Genomic DNA, 15,642 nt, shown 5'->3' on the forward strand with positions numbered 1-15,642 from the left:
AGCAGTGCGCACCAGGACCAGGGCAGGCTCTCTGCATGCCTGCCCTGTCCCCAGCCCCGCACCGCTCCAGGAAGCACTGCGGCCCCTGGGGGAGGCGGGGCGGAGGGCTCTGTGTGCACTGCCCTTACCACGCTTCCAGGTACCTTCCCCGAAGCTCCCATTGGCCGCAGTTCCCCATTCCCAGGCAACGGGAGCTGTGGGGGGCAGTGCCTGGAGGCAAGGGCAACACACGGAGCCCTCTGGCCCCCCCACCCGAGGGCCGCTTCTGAGAGTGGCACCAAGTGCCACGGGGGGCAATTCCACAGGCCGGATCCAAAACCCTGAGGGGCCGGAGTTTGCCCACCCCGGTCTACAAATAACATTGACAAAATGTACTGTTCTAAATGCCCAGCGTGTCTCTTTGGTAGAGACAGGAGATGTCTCTTTTATAGTCTTTGTGCTCGGGTCTCATTCTCCCCACTCTTCGATCGTTTTTCCGGGTGGGCTCTTTGTGTTGCCTGTGCAGCTGTAACAGTAAGTGCACTCGAAAGAGCGTGTAAGAGTTCCGTGATACGTGAGCTACCCATCCCACGGCATGTGAGTTACCAGCCACGAGGCAGTGTTTATAGATGCGCTACAATGCTTGACTGAGGGGAGAAACTTTTTCTGCTGCTCGCAAACCAGGCTAACATCACAAACCCGAGTCTGAGTGGAACAGTGAGGAAAGCAGTAAGAAAACAGACTTCAGTTTCCCAAATGTAACAGGCTGGCCAAATATGTTGTGTTCCCCCTCCAGCAGCTCACCCACCCAGAGGATAAGGACTTGCTACTGCTAGCAGTTCATAGAGGTACTCCTTCAGCTCAAGGGGTAGAAGTCCATGCTATTTGGGTAAAGATTCTGGTTCAGTCCCTGCTCGTGTCCCAGAGTAGGGGCATTTCACAAGCATCCAGGTGATGGTTGTAATTCTGTGTGTGTGTAATTGTTTTAATAATAGTTAAGTGTAGGGTAGCCACCATTTATAAAGTCAACACACATCTGAGAGACCTCATTGATTTCCTGTTCTAAGCGCAAATGGAAAGTGCAGCATCTCAGACACAGCTGGGTGCTAACTCTTGGCACATGATGGCTTTTCAGTGGCAACCATTTTATATGGCTGTCTCTTGTTCGAAGGCCCTGATCCTGCTCTCTTTGAAGACATTGTCTTCAGCATGAGCATGACTGAGCCTTACATCAGCAAGGCCCTGTCACGGTGCAGGTCAGCCTGCTGGCTTGCATGACCCAGTCCTGGCCCTCAACCTAATGCAAACCTGGAAGGAGTTACCTTAAAAAATGATGGGCCCAGCTACCACTGGGCAAGGCCCTGTTTGGCATCTTGCGTAGGATTTTCACTATTAAGGAGATTAAAACACTAATGCCCATTGATAGGGGTTAGAGCTTTATTAAGTCATAAAAAGTGGTGTAATCCAGCTGCAGCGTAAGCAGATTGAGGCTGGATTTCCGGCCTCGGTTTCAGCGCAGTGACGGCACTTTCTCAGCAATTGTTATTTGTGGTGATCAGTAAAGTGAGGGGCCGGAATCAATCCTGTCCAGCCTGTTTTACAGCCAGTTTGCAGAGGGATACATGCCAACTTCAGCAACATTGCCAGAGCTGTTGGCAGCCCCGGAAAGAGAAGAGAAGGGAAGGCAGCTGTCGGGATGAGTGGGGTTAACGTTGCAATTGGCAGGGACCTACCACCGGACAAGGGAAATAAGGCGGCTCAAACCAATTCTTAGGGGAGAAGAAAAACAGAATGTGAGTTGTAGAGCCTGCCGTGGACAACAGAAACCAACAGAACAGGCACAAAATGCTACTTGAAGACCAGGGGTTTAGGCACCAACTGGGTTTGGCTTGCAGGGCCTTTGGCTGTTTTTCCTGCCAAAGAGTATTTCATACACGGCTAGGATCCCAGAGGCCTAGCAGCAGCTCCTTTGGTCTAGTTATCAGAAATCAGTCTAAGGGTTTGATCTTTGAGAGGGGACTGCTGATGCTGATAACACATCTGATCGGTGTGTTCTCCCTACCCTGTTTCAAAGTAGTAGGGGCGCACAGTTTGATCTGTCTTCACCTCTTCAGTGTCCTATGATCCCGGTCCTGCAATGTACTGAGTGTCTCCGGGGATAGCTTAAAAAAAATAAAAAAAACCCTGAGAATCAAAGAATCTAAGCAACAGTATTGGAGCCAAGACAACCAGGTCTCAGAACAAGGGAGCCATCTTGGCTTTAGTCTGGGGAAGACAATGGACTTTGAGAATAGAGGAAGGAGTGCCCCTAAATTAATTTGCTGAGTCAACCAGCCTCAGCACGTCTCCATTTCTGTGGTCTGTGTGATCTGCTGCAGAGATAGTGGGCTGGTAGGCAGCGCCCACGGTGCAGTGACCACTCCTGAAAAGTGCTGGGCACCAAAGCCTGTTTCCATTCATCCCAGGGCCTGGCCGGTTAGAGGATAGCAGGCTGCCTAAGTGCACCAGTGCAATGACAGCAGTGGCGCCAGGCATTCCAGCCTGGCCATCTTACATTGTGATAATCTCCAGGAATCCCGCCTTCCTGTTTGCACTGGGGGAAGTGGAGGCTGGGGAGGCCCTTCTAATGCAAATATTTGAGGATGGAGAGTAGGTAATGGTGAGGGTGGGGGTGAGTGGGATGGAGGCTGCCTTTTGGGTTTTGGGTTGAAGCAGACTGCTGTGTGGTTGAAATAATCCAGGCTAGGGTCCGTGAAAAGGGCAGCCAAGGAAGCAGCTGCCTAGAGCATCAAGGTGAAAGGGGCGCTCCCAGGGGCTGTCCGGCTTTGTATTCTGTCCTGCTAAAAAGTCCCCACTTGCTACCATCCCTTTACCTATGAAAAGAGCCTCTGTTCGCACAGCAGGCCCCAAGCCCCTATGCCACTAAGCACCCAGAGGCGAAGTGCCAGCCTCACCCCAAGGATGTTAACAACATCCTGCTGCCGGTACAGCTGGGAGGGGACCGTAGCTCTTGCTGGCACCCTGGGTTGGGAACACAGGGGCAGGACTCGCAGGCACTTTGCCCAAACTGAAGCAGTGATGCTGCATCAGGAGGTAGCGTCACAGCACGCAACCCTCTGTGGGCGGTTTTGAATGTGGAGTCAGGATGGGTGGGTCTGCCCTAATGCCCTGTGTACACTTGTCGGTGCTTTTTAACCCTGGTGGAGCCACAGTGTGATAGAAACCCCCCATCCCGCCCCCGGTGTATATGCAACCTGTAAAATGGGGCTTGCTCCAGTGCGATTTACCCTGGTAAGTCGCTGAGGTAAGTTTCACTGTGCAGTGTGTCTTCCCTAGAGGCAGCTCCATGGATGTCTAGACAGGGCCTGAATTGATCTCCGCTGTTGATGCTCTTTCTAAGTGAAAATCTCTAAGATGCTGCCATCCCTGATAGCCATCTGGTCCAATCTCTAAAGCTGGCAAGTACCCTTCAAGGGAAGTGGTCCCTAGCACTCCATTGAGGGCATGTGCAGTATACACAGTACAAATACAGGCTCAGCCAGCCAACGAAACAGCTTGGGGGGCCCCTCTCAGAACTGTGGATCCAAATGTCTGGGCCTTTTCGAGTATGTCTACACTGGAGTTAAACACCGTAGCTGGCCCATGTAAACAGGCTTGGACTGCGGGGTTATAAAACTTGCAATGTAGACATCTGGCCTTGGGATGGAGCCTGGATTCTGCAAGGAGAGAAGGTCCCAGAACCCATCCTCCAGCCTGAGCCTGGATGTCTACACAGCAGTTTTAGAGCCCCGCAAGTCCGAGTCCACTGACCCGGTCAGCTGCGAGTATTTAATTGCAGTGTAGACATGCCCTTTGTCTTCACAAGCCTTAACTCTCCAGGGGCAGTTGTTTGCAGTAGGACTACTGAAATTGCCCTGCAATGCAGCAGCCTCCCTGGCACAGGCAGGGCACTTTCTACTCCAGACAGGTGGGGTGAGGGGTAGGGAGAGCATGGGATGGTCCATCTCATTGCAGGGCTTCCTAGGAGGACGGGTAGGCATATATAAGATTCTGGTAAAGAGGGTTATATGCCCTTTCAAAAGCGGCCGTGGGAGGAGGGGTGGAATTCTGTTGACTGGGGGGATGGTGGCAGGGAGCCGGAGGACAGGAAAAGGAGAGTGCTGGGAAGCAAGTCCCCTTTAAGAAGATGTGTGTGCAGGCTGACTGCAGCTAATCGAGGGGGAGCGCACCATCAGCACAGAGCAAGGCAAGTGGAAGGAGTTAGTTGATTAGGGGGAGGAGGAAATCATTGCAAGCTGACTGGAGGAGGAGAAGCAGCCCCAGCAATAAAAGCAGCCCCAGGGTAAGTCGCTGTTTCCTTTCTTTGCTGAGGTTTCTGCTTGCCTTGTAGGCAGTGTTGAAGGCAGGATGGAAGAGGCTCCTGGTAGCTTGTGCAATGGGCTGAATTCACAGCAGGCTTCTCTGCCTAAAGCACAGGGAGATATTTTAACAATATCTTAAAAATTCTGGGGTCTGGAGGGGAGTAGCTTGGTAGCAAAGTGTCTGAAAACCCATGGGAGTCTCCTAGTTAGTGCAATGGACCCAGGCAGATGGAGTCAGGGAATAGCGGCTCTCTGTATTTTAAGGGTCTTGTACCACAGGGGCTGCCAATACTAAAGTGTATAGAACTACTCCATCTGCAGGGCCTGAGACAAACCCCCCTCAGATCACATGCAAGGTTCAGCTGGTAAACACTTAACACAGGGACCTCTCCCTCCCGGTTGTCCTTCCCTTGTATTTATAATTAATTAGCTCAACAAGACCAGCTGTTGTTTCTTCTCCCCCCTCAGTTGGAGCCCTGCTTACATGCCCAGTATTGTTTGGGATGGAATGAATAGGAGGTTGTATTCCTAGCAGGAAGATGGGGAAGCCTCGGTGCCGGCTAGCACAGGGGCTGCTGTTGGAATGAAGGGGAAGCAACTGCTACAGAGAGGTCAGGCAACCCAGATGGTAATGTGGGGGGAAGCCAAGGGGGGATATGTGCTCTGCTGATCTCGGTGTGCCAGAGGAGAGGTGTTCCACAGCCGCTCCGGGCCTAATGTACCCCTTGTATAAATGAGTTCCCAGACGGTAACCCTCGCCGGAGCAGCACTCTTAGGAGCAACCGCTGTATTCTAGGCCTCCCTGTCTTGTCCTCCTCCCACATCCTGCTGCTTTGACCTCTAATCGACAGGGAGGCTCCCTGGACATAACTCTCCTTATTACAGTCACAGAGGTTTTAAATACCCCCCAGCAGCTCATTGGCTGCCCTTGAACGCCTGCCAACACTGATGCCTGTGCCTAGTTTTACTCACCTAAGTGGCCTTGTAGAAGTCATTGGGGCTGCTCAGGTCCCTCAGATGCATGTGTGTAGGATTGGGCTAGTTGTGCAACCTTAACTCTCGTTAGTGTGTGTGTGTATGGTAATACCCATTGTTTCATGTTCTGTGTGTGTGTGTGTGTATTTTCCACGGCATGTATCCGATGAAGTGAGCTGTAGCCCAAGAAAGCTTATGCTCAAATAAATTTGTTAGTCTTTAAGGTGCCACAAGTACTCCTATTCTTTCTGCTTTGTCTGTGCCTGTAGCAGCTCTTACTCTGAAGGTAACAGTGCCTGAAGCTGGGCAAAGAGAGATGGGGAGTCTCTTTCAATGCCGCTCATATTTAACAACCTGCTTACTCTTTTTTCAGCTTATTTAACTAGGGTCTAGGCAATTACTTCACTTTTTAAAAGGGAAAATGGAACTAAAATTCCGCAGTTAAAGCTGTAATGTAACACAGGCCAGCACCGGTCTTTGTCCTTTCTCTGTCCCTCCTCTGCTGACCTCTGACACCTGGAACAGGAGTACGTGCAGAGGGGCTCTTCTCCCTGGGGGGAAGGTGAAAAGCTTTGTGTCATTCATTTAAATAATCCCCCAATCACTCCACTCCTCTTTCTCAGTGGGGAGTAAAGTAGCTGGCAGTGCAGAGTGTCTTTCTGGATATAGGGTGTCTGGGAGAAATGGCTTTTTTCCTGTATCCTGGCCCTTGCGGGGAGTTCATTGATCCCACCAGAGAGGATTTTAGGGTATGACTATGCCCCATCCTAGCTGATGACCCTGAATGATGTTATACAAATAGGACTCAACTGCACTTCTCAGCTGCACCTGGCTCCAGAACCCATGTTCAGTGTGCTAAAGGCTGGGCATTCTGGGAAATCAATCCAGGGATGTTCAGGAGAGCTAAGCCATGTGCCATAACTTAGTTTTTTCTCTTGGAAACCACCTTTGTGAGTGGGAAAGGGGAATAGACTAAATGACAACACATCTTGTTTTCTGATGTCTCTAGAAATGTTGTCTTCCTGCACCTTTATCTGCCACTTGAGATGTACTCTCCTGTGGTTAGAGAAAACAGGACATGTGGTTTCCTGTCTTCACTGAGAGGACTGGTGTGTGGGTTAGAAAGATGTTGAGTCCAGCAAAGTGAGACTGAGTCTTAGTAGCTGATGCATAGCAGAAGGGTAGATGGGCAAGACTTATTTGTCCTGCTGGAAGGCTCTCCTTCCTTCTCAAACTGCCTGAGATTACAGCATTTGCCAAAGTGCAGAATACAACCGACTGGCTGGAGACTAACCGTCTCTCGATTGTTCTCCAGAATCTGTTCTAATTATTTTAAAACACCAGGTGGAGACTGTCAAGAAAACATGCCTGAGTTTGCCGAGAGTCTGAAACAGTAGCTTTCCAGTGTGAAAGCACACACGGAAATGAATGGGGCCAAACTGAGACCCCAATGATGATACTTTGATTGCAAACAGAAATGGTACAGGAATCCTAGGTGAGGTTCTCTAGTTTGTGTTAAGCAATAGGTCGGACTGTGGGATCAAAATGATGCCTTCTGGCCTTTAAAAGAGGAAATTATGAACTTTCTTAACTATTTCTCTGCTTATCAAAGCATGGAAGAAAGGAGAGGAAGGGTCATATTATGAACTACATCAGAGTTTCCCAAAGCGTGGGTAGTGAGAAGGGAGGGCATGTATAAATTAAGATGTGTGGGCCTTTAACACGTAGCAGGATTGCAAAGGACCTGCAAGTGGCTTTAGTTTCCTGCAGGGGGACTCACTTTCCAAAGTTTGGTTAAAGCTGGGCTGCGGGAGTCCTCCACAACACCTCTAGGGGAGGCATTTCTTGTAGGTGGGTTGAAGGGAATATATAGCAGTTCTGGTTGGATCACAGCTTCCTGTGGGGAACTAGTGGCTACTCCCATCCCTTGCGCTGCCACAGCAAAGTTATTTTCTTTCCTCACGTGTGTGTGTGTGTTTTGGTTTGTTTTTCAGTCTTTCCCTTCAGGCTTTTTTTTTTTTCCTTTCTGTATGTTTGTTTCCTGTTTCTTCTCCTATTTTGCCCAGTCTTTTAGGTCCCTCTCTTGTTTAAGTGCCAAGTTCCTCCTTGCCATGTGCACTACCGGTAGATCATGCTTTTTATCCCAGAAACAGGAGACAACCCTGCCTGAGTCACAGGGGACTGAGCATAGGAGCCATGGGACACTGCAGAGGGCGGCTGGCGCCCCGCAGCGTGGAGTTCCCTAGTGATAGAAGCCAGCTGGAACGGTGAACAGCAGCAGCTGGGATTAGTGTGAGTTCCTCTCTTGGGAAATGCCCCCATGGGATGGTGTAGCACTGAAAGGGTTAAACTCTCTTACTGTCACAGAGCCTCCCTCTGAGGAGAAGCAACAGGAGGAGAGTGGGAACTGGGAAGCAATTTGCAAAACTTCTGCTTCTCTTGCAAATGAATGAGTGAGAGATGAGCCTCAAATGGCCACTTCCTGGTGAGTTAACAGGCAGTGCGGATCAGGAGGGTTGGAGCCATTTAACCCAAGCTTCTCCCCAACTCAGTAACTGAATGTTTACACTGCAATTAAACACCCACAGCTGGCCCTGACTCTGGCTCAGGCCATGTGACTGCAAAATTGTGGTGTAAATGTTTGGGCTCGGGCTGGAGCCTGGGCTTTGGGACCCTCCCTCCTCATGGGGTCCCAGGCCTTGAGCTCCAGCCTGAGCTTGAATGTCTACACCGCAGGCCCAAGTCAGCTGACCCCAAGGCAGCCATGGGTGTTTAATTGCAGTGTAGACATATCCTCAAGCAGTGGGTCTCAAACTTTTTAGATTACTGTACCCCTTTCAGGAGTCTGATTGCATACCCCCAAGTTTCACCTCACTTGCTTACAAAATCAGATATAAAAATACAAAAGTGTCACAGCTACACTAGTACTGACAAACGGCTTATTTTCTCATTTTTACCATATAATTATAAAATAAATCAATTGGAATATAAGTATTATACTTACATTTCAGTGTATAGTATATAACGCAAACAAACAAGTCACTGTATGTAATTTTAGTTTGCACTGTCTTCGCTAATGCTTTTTATGAAGCGTGTTGTAAAACTAGGCAAATATCTAGATGAGTTGATGTACCCCCTGGAAGACCTCTGCGTCTGGTTGAGAACCACTGTCCTAAAGGACCAGGGGCTCCCATTGTGTCTTTAAGCAGGATGTCGTTTAGCTCGAGTTCAGTTTCTTTCTGTGCGCTTTTGAAGTGCAACATGCTGGATTGGCAGGTTGAACAACTCGCTACACAGCAGCATCTGCATCACCAATGTGCCTCCCCGCCTGGGAATGAGAGAAGAGGCCTGTCTGCAGGTTCACTTTTGGCTTGGTTTCTCTGCAGAGGCTACCAACACGGGCAGCTCTTTGGGATGGGAGACTCCCCTCACTAGGATCTGGACAGAAACCATCGCCTTGATCAATGTATATACGGCAGCTGTCTGGTCATCTCACCAATAGACCCAGGAGGCAGAGACAAGATCCTTCTCCCGTTTTTGGCTTATGGCTTTTGTGGTGGGGATAAGAACCTCCAAAACTTGAAGCAAGGGTAACCGATGCCAGCTGGGGCAGATACCCCTGCAGAGAGTCTGAAACGGTAGCTTTTGAGGCATGAACTGCCCTGTTCACTCAGCTGCCCAGTCCTCTTCCATCTCTGCATCAGATGGTCTAAAACCAAAGCACTGAAGCATATTTCTTACTTACCTTTTGACTTCATTGTATTGCCTTTGGCTTCAGAGGTTCTACAGACAAGACTCAGAGCGCTCCTAATTCAGGAGCAGCCGTCTTCGCGGCCATCCCTCTTCGAGACTGGCCAATGAGGTCATGCTTAGCGTCTCCCATGTGGCATCCCTGGCAGCAAGAGCAGGCCCTTTGGCATTCATTTCTCGTAGGCTGTCTGTATTTCAGTGGGTGATTGTGGGGAGGAAGGGCCATGAAATAATTGCCTCGTGGGGTTAAGTGCAGTCTGTGATGACCATAGAGTTCTCCTAATCCCCATACATTCACCCATAGTACCTCTGGACATAAATTTTGGCTTGATTTTTCAAAGGAGCTTAAAACATGGGGCCCAAATCCCATGGAAAGTCAATGGGAGTTAGGAACCCTCCTTTGAGAACTCCTGGCCCTCTGCTCAGGAAATGCCTGGGCTGCAACAGCAAGCTTGGCCTAGGATTGAGCTGCAGGATGAGGGTAGGGGACACAGCCCCTGTGTGTGCTGTGCTTGGTCCCTGCTGCCTCTAACCAGCTGAGTGCTCTAAATACACACTTGGGTTCTAAAACACCTCCCCGTTGCACCCACCAGCGACGGCGTCATGGGATTGTGGCACCCAGCAGTTCAGAGGTTAGTTGGCATTGGTCTGTACTGCTCTCGTAGCTGTTTGTGGATATCTGACCCTGAGAAGCTGTTGCTTTTCATCCCCTCGACTGACTGATACTGTTGGTTCAGCACTGTGCATCCCACATGCGTGATATGACGAGTCAGACCTGTGTGTTTCCCTGTCACACCCATGCCTGAAACGCCAAATACAGGGAAAGATACATTTTATAGCAATTCCCCCTTCCCCTTGTGGGGTCTGGAGCATCTTTCCTTCGCTCTGGTGCCTGTAGTTGAGAGGACTCACCAGGAGGTAATCAGGTGCTAAGTGAAAACTGAAGATTGAAGGCCAGCAATAGAAGGAAACTGAGGGGAGAGAAATGAACTCTGTGGAGGGGAAATCCTGCCTGTGCAGATCCCCAAGAGGAAGAGGGGAGAATCAAGTTGTCTTTCTGTGGCAGTTTTATACCCTCTTCAAGGTGTACAAACCTCTGTGCTCATCCGAGTGAAGAGTGTGACCCAGTCTAGAGACTAGTGTACTAGGGGAAGGAACAGCAGCCAGGGGCGGGAGTGATTAACTGGGCCGCACAGATCCCACAGAACAAGGCTTGAGGCCCATAAATGTCCCAGTGGAAGCTGCTGTTGCTCCTGTAGAGGTGCATGATGGTGCTTCGGGCAGTTTAGCAGCAGTGCTTCTCCTGGCTCCTTGAAAGGGAGAGTTTGTTATGGGCCCACTCTTCTGCCTTTAGCCCCAGTAACCTTGGCAGTGGGGGCATTTTGTAGCCAGAGACGTGCATAGCATATGAAGGGTTAAACCATGGCAATACACAGGGATGATGCTGAATGATGTTGCATGGTTGGATGCTGCACTCTGACATAGCTGTTGTGTAGGACTTGAAACCAGTTTCTCTGGTAGGGCTTTAAGCAACATCCCTCAGCTTGGCTTCAGTCTTTAAAGGTATGTCTACACTGCAATTAGACACCCACTGCTGGCCCATGCCAGCTGACTCTGGATTGTGGGGCTCAGATTAAGGGGCTGCTTCAGTGCAGTGTAGATGTTCAGGCTTGGGCTGGAGCCCAGGCTTCTAGGACCCTGTGAGGTGGGAGGGTCCCAGGGCTCGGGCATCTACACTGCAATTAAACAGCCCCTTAGCCTGATCCCAGGTCAGAGGGCACAGGCCAGCTGCAGGTTTTTAATTGCAATGTAGACATACCCTAACTCGGCCATTCCTGCTGAACACTTTCCTTGCACGGAGTGCCTCTCAGACTTGTCATAAATAGAGGCAGCATGATCTAGAGGGTGGAGCAGGGAGTTTCTAGCTTAAAGCCATTTAGCCTCTGTGCTTCCATTTTCCTGTCTTCAAAATGGGGATAATTGTGTTTATCCCCCTTTGTAAGGCTCTGAAGAAAGTCACCCGCACAGTGGTGGGAAGCAGATCATCAGCGGGGCCACTGTACTGTTAAGACACCAAAGGAGCCCTCAAGGAAACAAGGCTGTTACAGAGAAGCTCAGTTAATTCTTTGCATAGGCCTTCACGGCAGAGGATGTGAGGGAGATTCCCATACCCGAGCCATTGTTTTCAGGTGACAAATCTGAGGAACTGTCCCAGACAGAGGTGTCCGTAGAGGAGGTTTTGGAACAAATGGATAAATTAACCAGTACCAGGACCAGATGGTTTTCACCCAAGAGTTCTGAAGGAACCCCAGTATGAAACTTCTGAACTACTAACTGTTGTATGTGACTATCACTGAAATCAACCTCTGTACCAGAGGACTGGAGGGTAGCTAATGTAATGTCAGTTTTTAAAAAGGGTTCCAGAGGTGATTACAGGGCGGTGCCTAACTTCAGTACCAGGCAAATTGGTGAAAACTCTAGTAAAGAAGAGAATTATCAGACACATAGATGAACACAGTATGTTGGGGAAGAGTCAACACTGCTTTTGTAAAGGGAAACCATGCCACACCAATCGACTAGAAGTCTTTTTTGGGGGGCGGGGGAGTCAACAAGCAACCAGGCAAGGGTTATCTAGTCGATATAGTGAACTTGGACTTTCAGAAAGCCTTTGACAGAGTCCCACACCAAAGGCTCTTAAGTAAAATAAGCAGTGATGGGATAAGAGGAAAGGTCCTCTCATCAGTACCGGCTTAAAAGATAGGAATAAAGTATTATTTTTCATAATGGAAAATGGTAAATAGATGGGTCCCCTGAGAATCTGTCCTGGAATTTATGCTGTGCAAAATATTTATAAATGATCAGGGAAAAAGGGGTGAACGGTGAAGTAACACAGATTGCAGATGATACAAAACTGCTCAAGATAGTTGAGTCCAAAGCTGACTGGGAAGAGATGCAAAGGAATCTTGCAAAATTGGGGAGTGGGCAAGAAAATGGCAGATAAAATTCAGTGTTGATAAATGCAAAGTAATGCACATTGGCAAACATAATCCCAAATATACATGCAAAATGATGGGGTCTAAATTAGATGTTGCCACTCAAGAAAGATCTTGAAAACATCTGTTCAATGTGCAGCTGCAGTCAAAAAAGCTATCAGAATGTTGGGAATCGTTAGGAAAGGGATAGATAAGACAGAAAATATCATAATGCCACTATATAAGTCCATTGTACGATCATACTGTGAATAGTGCATGCAGTTCTGGTCACCCCATCTCCAAAAAGATATATTGGAATTGGAAAAAGTACAGAAAAGGGGAACAAAATGATGAGGGGTAGGGAACAGCTACTATCTGAGAAGAGATTAAAAAGACCGGGACTGTTTATCTTAGAAAAGAGAAGACTAAGCAGGAATATGATGGAGGGCTATAAAATCATGAATGGTACAGGGAAAGTAAGGAAGTGTTATTTACTCCTTCATATAACACAGGAACCAGGAGTCACTCGATGAAATTAATAGGCAGCAGGTTTAAAACAAACAAAAGGAAGTACTTCTTCACCTAATGCACAGTCAACCTGAATGACTCATTGCCAGGAGATGTTGTGAAGGCCAAAAGCATAAGTGGGTTAAAAAAAGAATTACCTACGTTTATGAAGGATTGGTCCATCAATAGCTAGTAGCTAAGAGGGTCGGGGCTGCAACCCCATGCTCTGGGTGTCCCTAAACCTCAGACTGCCAGAAGCTGGGACTGGACAACTGGGATTGATCACTCGATAATTGCCCTGTTGTGTTCATTTCCTTTGAAGCATCTGGCATTGGCCACTGTTGGAAGATGGGATGCTGGGCTAGAGGGATCATTGGTCTGACCCAGTGTGGCTGTTCTTACATTCTTATGATTGCTCTTAAACCTAGGGTACTAGAAGCACTCTGACTCTAGTGGGAATCCAGTCAATGCGCACAGTCTACAATTGCTCTCTTCCGGGCCTCCTAAACACTCTAGGTTATCTCTTGAGCTGTGAATGGGGCATTGCCTGTCCATTTTTTCTGGCCCTCATTTCTCCTCAGGGGTTCCTATGTCTTTGAATGAATGCACTCTGCTAACTAACTGCAGCCACCTGTGCATGGACCTGCTCTTAGCATCCAGCTCATCCAGCATGGGTAGCCAGGTGTGCTCTGTGTGCCTGAGATGAGCTTTTCATGTTGATGCACAGATGTTGAGTTTGGCTTGAGTCTGACACGTGTGTGTGTGCGTACTGCTATCAACCATGCCAGGGTCTCTGGCAAACTGAACTCCTGCACAGCTGTACTGGATCTTGTTGCTGCCTGTAGCATAGCACTGGGTTTATTTTGTTCTTACTAGTGCAGTGATGTTCTGATGATCCCCAAGCCATGTATCTCTGGAGAGCGCAGACAGCGTGCAAAGTAACATGCTATTTTGTCAGATAGGTGTCACCACAAAACTCATGGGAGGGTTGCACCTGGATATCCTCAACTAGAGGAAACAAGGCATCTGTAATGAGCTGGATACTATGTATCGCTGCCCTTTCCAGAATGCAGTTGGAACTGCTCGGCTATGTGTCCAAGGCCCTAGACTGAGATTTTCCTTTAGTGCAAAGGGGGAGGACCTTTTGGGGGTGCAGAGGCATCTGAGATCTGTCTTAGCTGTTGCTATGAGTTCTCTAGGTGGGCAGCATAGTGACAAGCATGAATTTCTTAGGCAACCACAGATTTGCATCGGTATTGTGCAGCTTAGTACATGCCCGCTTCTAGCACTCAGAGCTTCTGGCTAGTGGTGTTGATATGAGTATCATGGAAAGTTCTGCAGCTCTGGCACTGTTACCATGATCAAGAAGATAAGGTTTTAAATACTAACAGGAAATCCTGGCAGCATGTATTTACAGCCAACCACTGCATCTGTTCAGATTTAGTTCTGAAACTGTTTTATACATGTTTGGCGAGAACACTCCCCCAGCCATAATGGAAAGATCTGCCTGGAGAAAAGCAGGAGAGCCTATTGTTCCAAGAGCTGCTGCAGGCAAATTACTCATGCTTCAGGATATCAGAGGAATCCTGGATACAGATTGGCTGGTGAGAATAAGGCCAGGACACAACCAACCATGCCAAAGTGGGACGCTCGAGTGCACCTATTGACGATGACTTTATTAGTTAATTGCTGGTTATTAAAGGAACACTGTCAATTTAGAGTCACACATCTTAAAAATTGTTCACCTACGTTTGCTACAAGTAACATCTATGGCTACTTGCAGCACTGGGAAGTCAAATGGAAAAAATATGCTCCATTTCTTTGTTACAAAATCTCCCCTGTGTATTTGAGAGCACTGCATACAGAGTTGGTGACACTGCTTTGCCTTGTAGGGTCAATAACCTTCCCCTAGTCAGGTTGAGCTTTCAGACCACAGCAGGAGGAGAGAGAAACATTTAAAAGAAATTCTTTCTGATCACATTTTCTTATAGCCTGGACCAAACAGTTGTGGAATGAGCTGCTACCTAACTGCATTGCCATACACTAGCTGGCAGCAAGTCATTAAGATTTGCACCAACAGGATGTCGTCTGTTTCCTCTGACATCGTAGGGCTTTTATCTGGTCTTTTGGGGCTGCTGAAACATGACTACCTCAGTGTAGTCAAGTGTGGACTTGTGTGAGCTGGGTTGGAACATCCCAGCTCGGTGTCTCTAGTCCATTCCCTTGCACCATATGGGGGTTTGCCTTTCTGTTTGCCAAGCACAGACCTATGTAGCACTGAATGTTGCATTCTCTCAGAGCACTGAAAGCATTGTTAGAAGCTGGGTGGGTTGGAGAACATGGGGGGAGATACTGTAGGTGCATTTCCTTTCCTGCAAATGGAGAATAACTCTTCTCCAGATATTTTATTTCCCGGTTCTGACTCTTAGCGTACAAACAATGCGATGGCTTTAGCTGAGCACAGAGAGTAAACGCCAATGTCTTTGCTATCAGCTTTCTGCTCCAGGGCTGCCTTGTTGCTCCTCAATCCTATATTCTTCCGTATGTACATGAGCAATCCCCACAAACCGCCCCTGAATCGTACAGGTTTAGGGTTCAGTCCTACTGATCTCTCTTCCCTAAGCTATGCCTAGAAAGGTGCTTTGTGTTACTGTTTCTGTGACTGCAACAGTTAAACCCTTACATAACCCAGTATGTCTCTTAGCGGGCACATTCTTTCCAAGTGGATTTGTTTTTTCAAGTGGTATGTAGGATTTTTTTTCCACTCTTGGCTTTGCCATTTTGAAAATGGCACTAATTCAGGATCCATGGAAAGATCTCTGGCTTGCTGGGTCTATAATTTTGCAAGGAGCAGCGTTGGGGCCAGGAGCCCATTATGAACATGGCTTTTTGTGGCTTTGGTACAAAGCTGTGCTTTGAAGGAACGTGCCGCTACTGTGCATATAAAAATTGGTGTGTGTTCTCTACTGGATCGTGTGTAACTCTGTTCTCGAGAGCCTGGTATTGTGTGGTTTCAGAGTAGCAGCTGTGATAGTCTGGTGCCGCAAAAAGAACAGGAGTACTTGAGGCACCTTAGAGACTAACAAATTTATTTGAGC

At 48.3% G+C, this 15,642-nt stretch overlaps 1 protein-coding gene across 9 annotated transcripts in view; it reads left to right on the forward strand.

Annotated features, from left to right (window-relative positions):
• The window catches only part of SEPTIN9 (septin 9), a 260,626-nt gene that overhangs the window by 207,448 nt on the left and 37,536 nt on the right, over positions 1 to 15,642 (forward strand). The window contains exon 1 of one of the 9 annotated variants that reach the window (XM_044983502.1): positions 4,201 to 4,321. The exons of 7 other annotated variants lie outside the window; for them this stretch is intronic. Coding sequence is in view for 1 of the 2 variants with exons in the window: in XM_044983500.1 (XP_044839435.1) it covers positions 4,924 to 4,951 (28 nt within the window). In the remaining variant the exon portion in view is untranslated. Of the gene's footprint in view, positions 1 to 4,200; positions 4,322 to 4,908; positions 4,952 to 15,642 lie in introns of those variants that run through there. One more of the 9 variants, XM_044983500.1, reaches the window with a different exon arrangement.

This window comes from Mauremys mutica, chromosome 12 (genome assembly GCF_020497125.1).
Source record: "Mauremys mutica isolate MM-2020 ecotype Southern chromosome 12, ASM2049712v1, whole genome shotgun sequence".
NCBI lineage: Eukaryota > Metazoa > Chordata > Testudines > Geoemydidae > Mauremys > Mauremys mutica.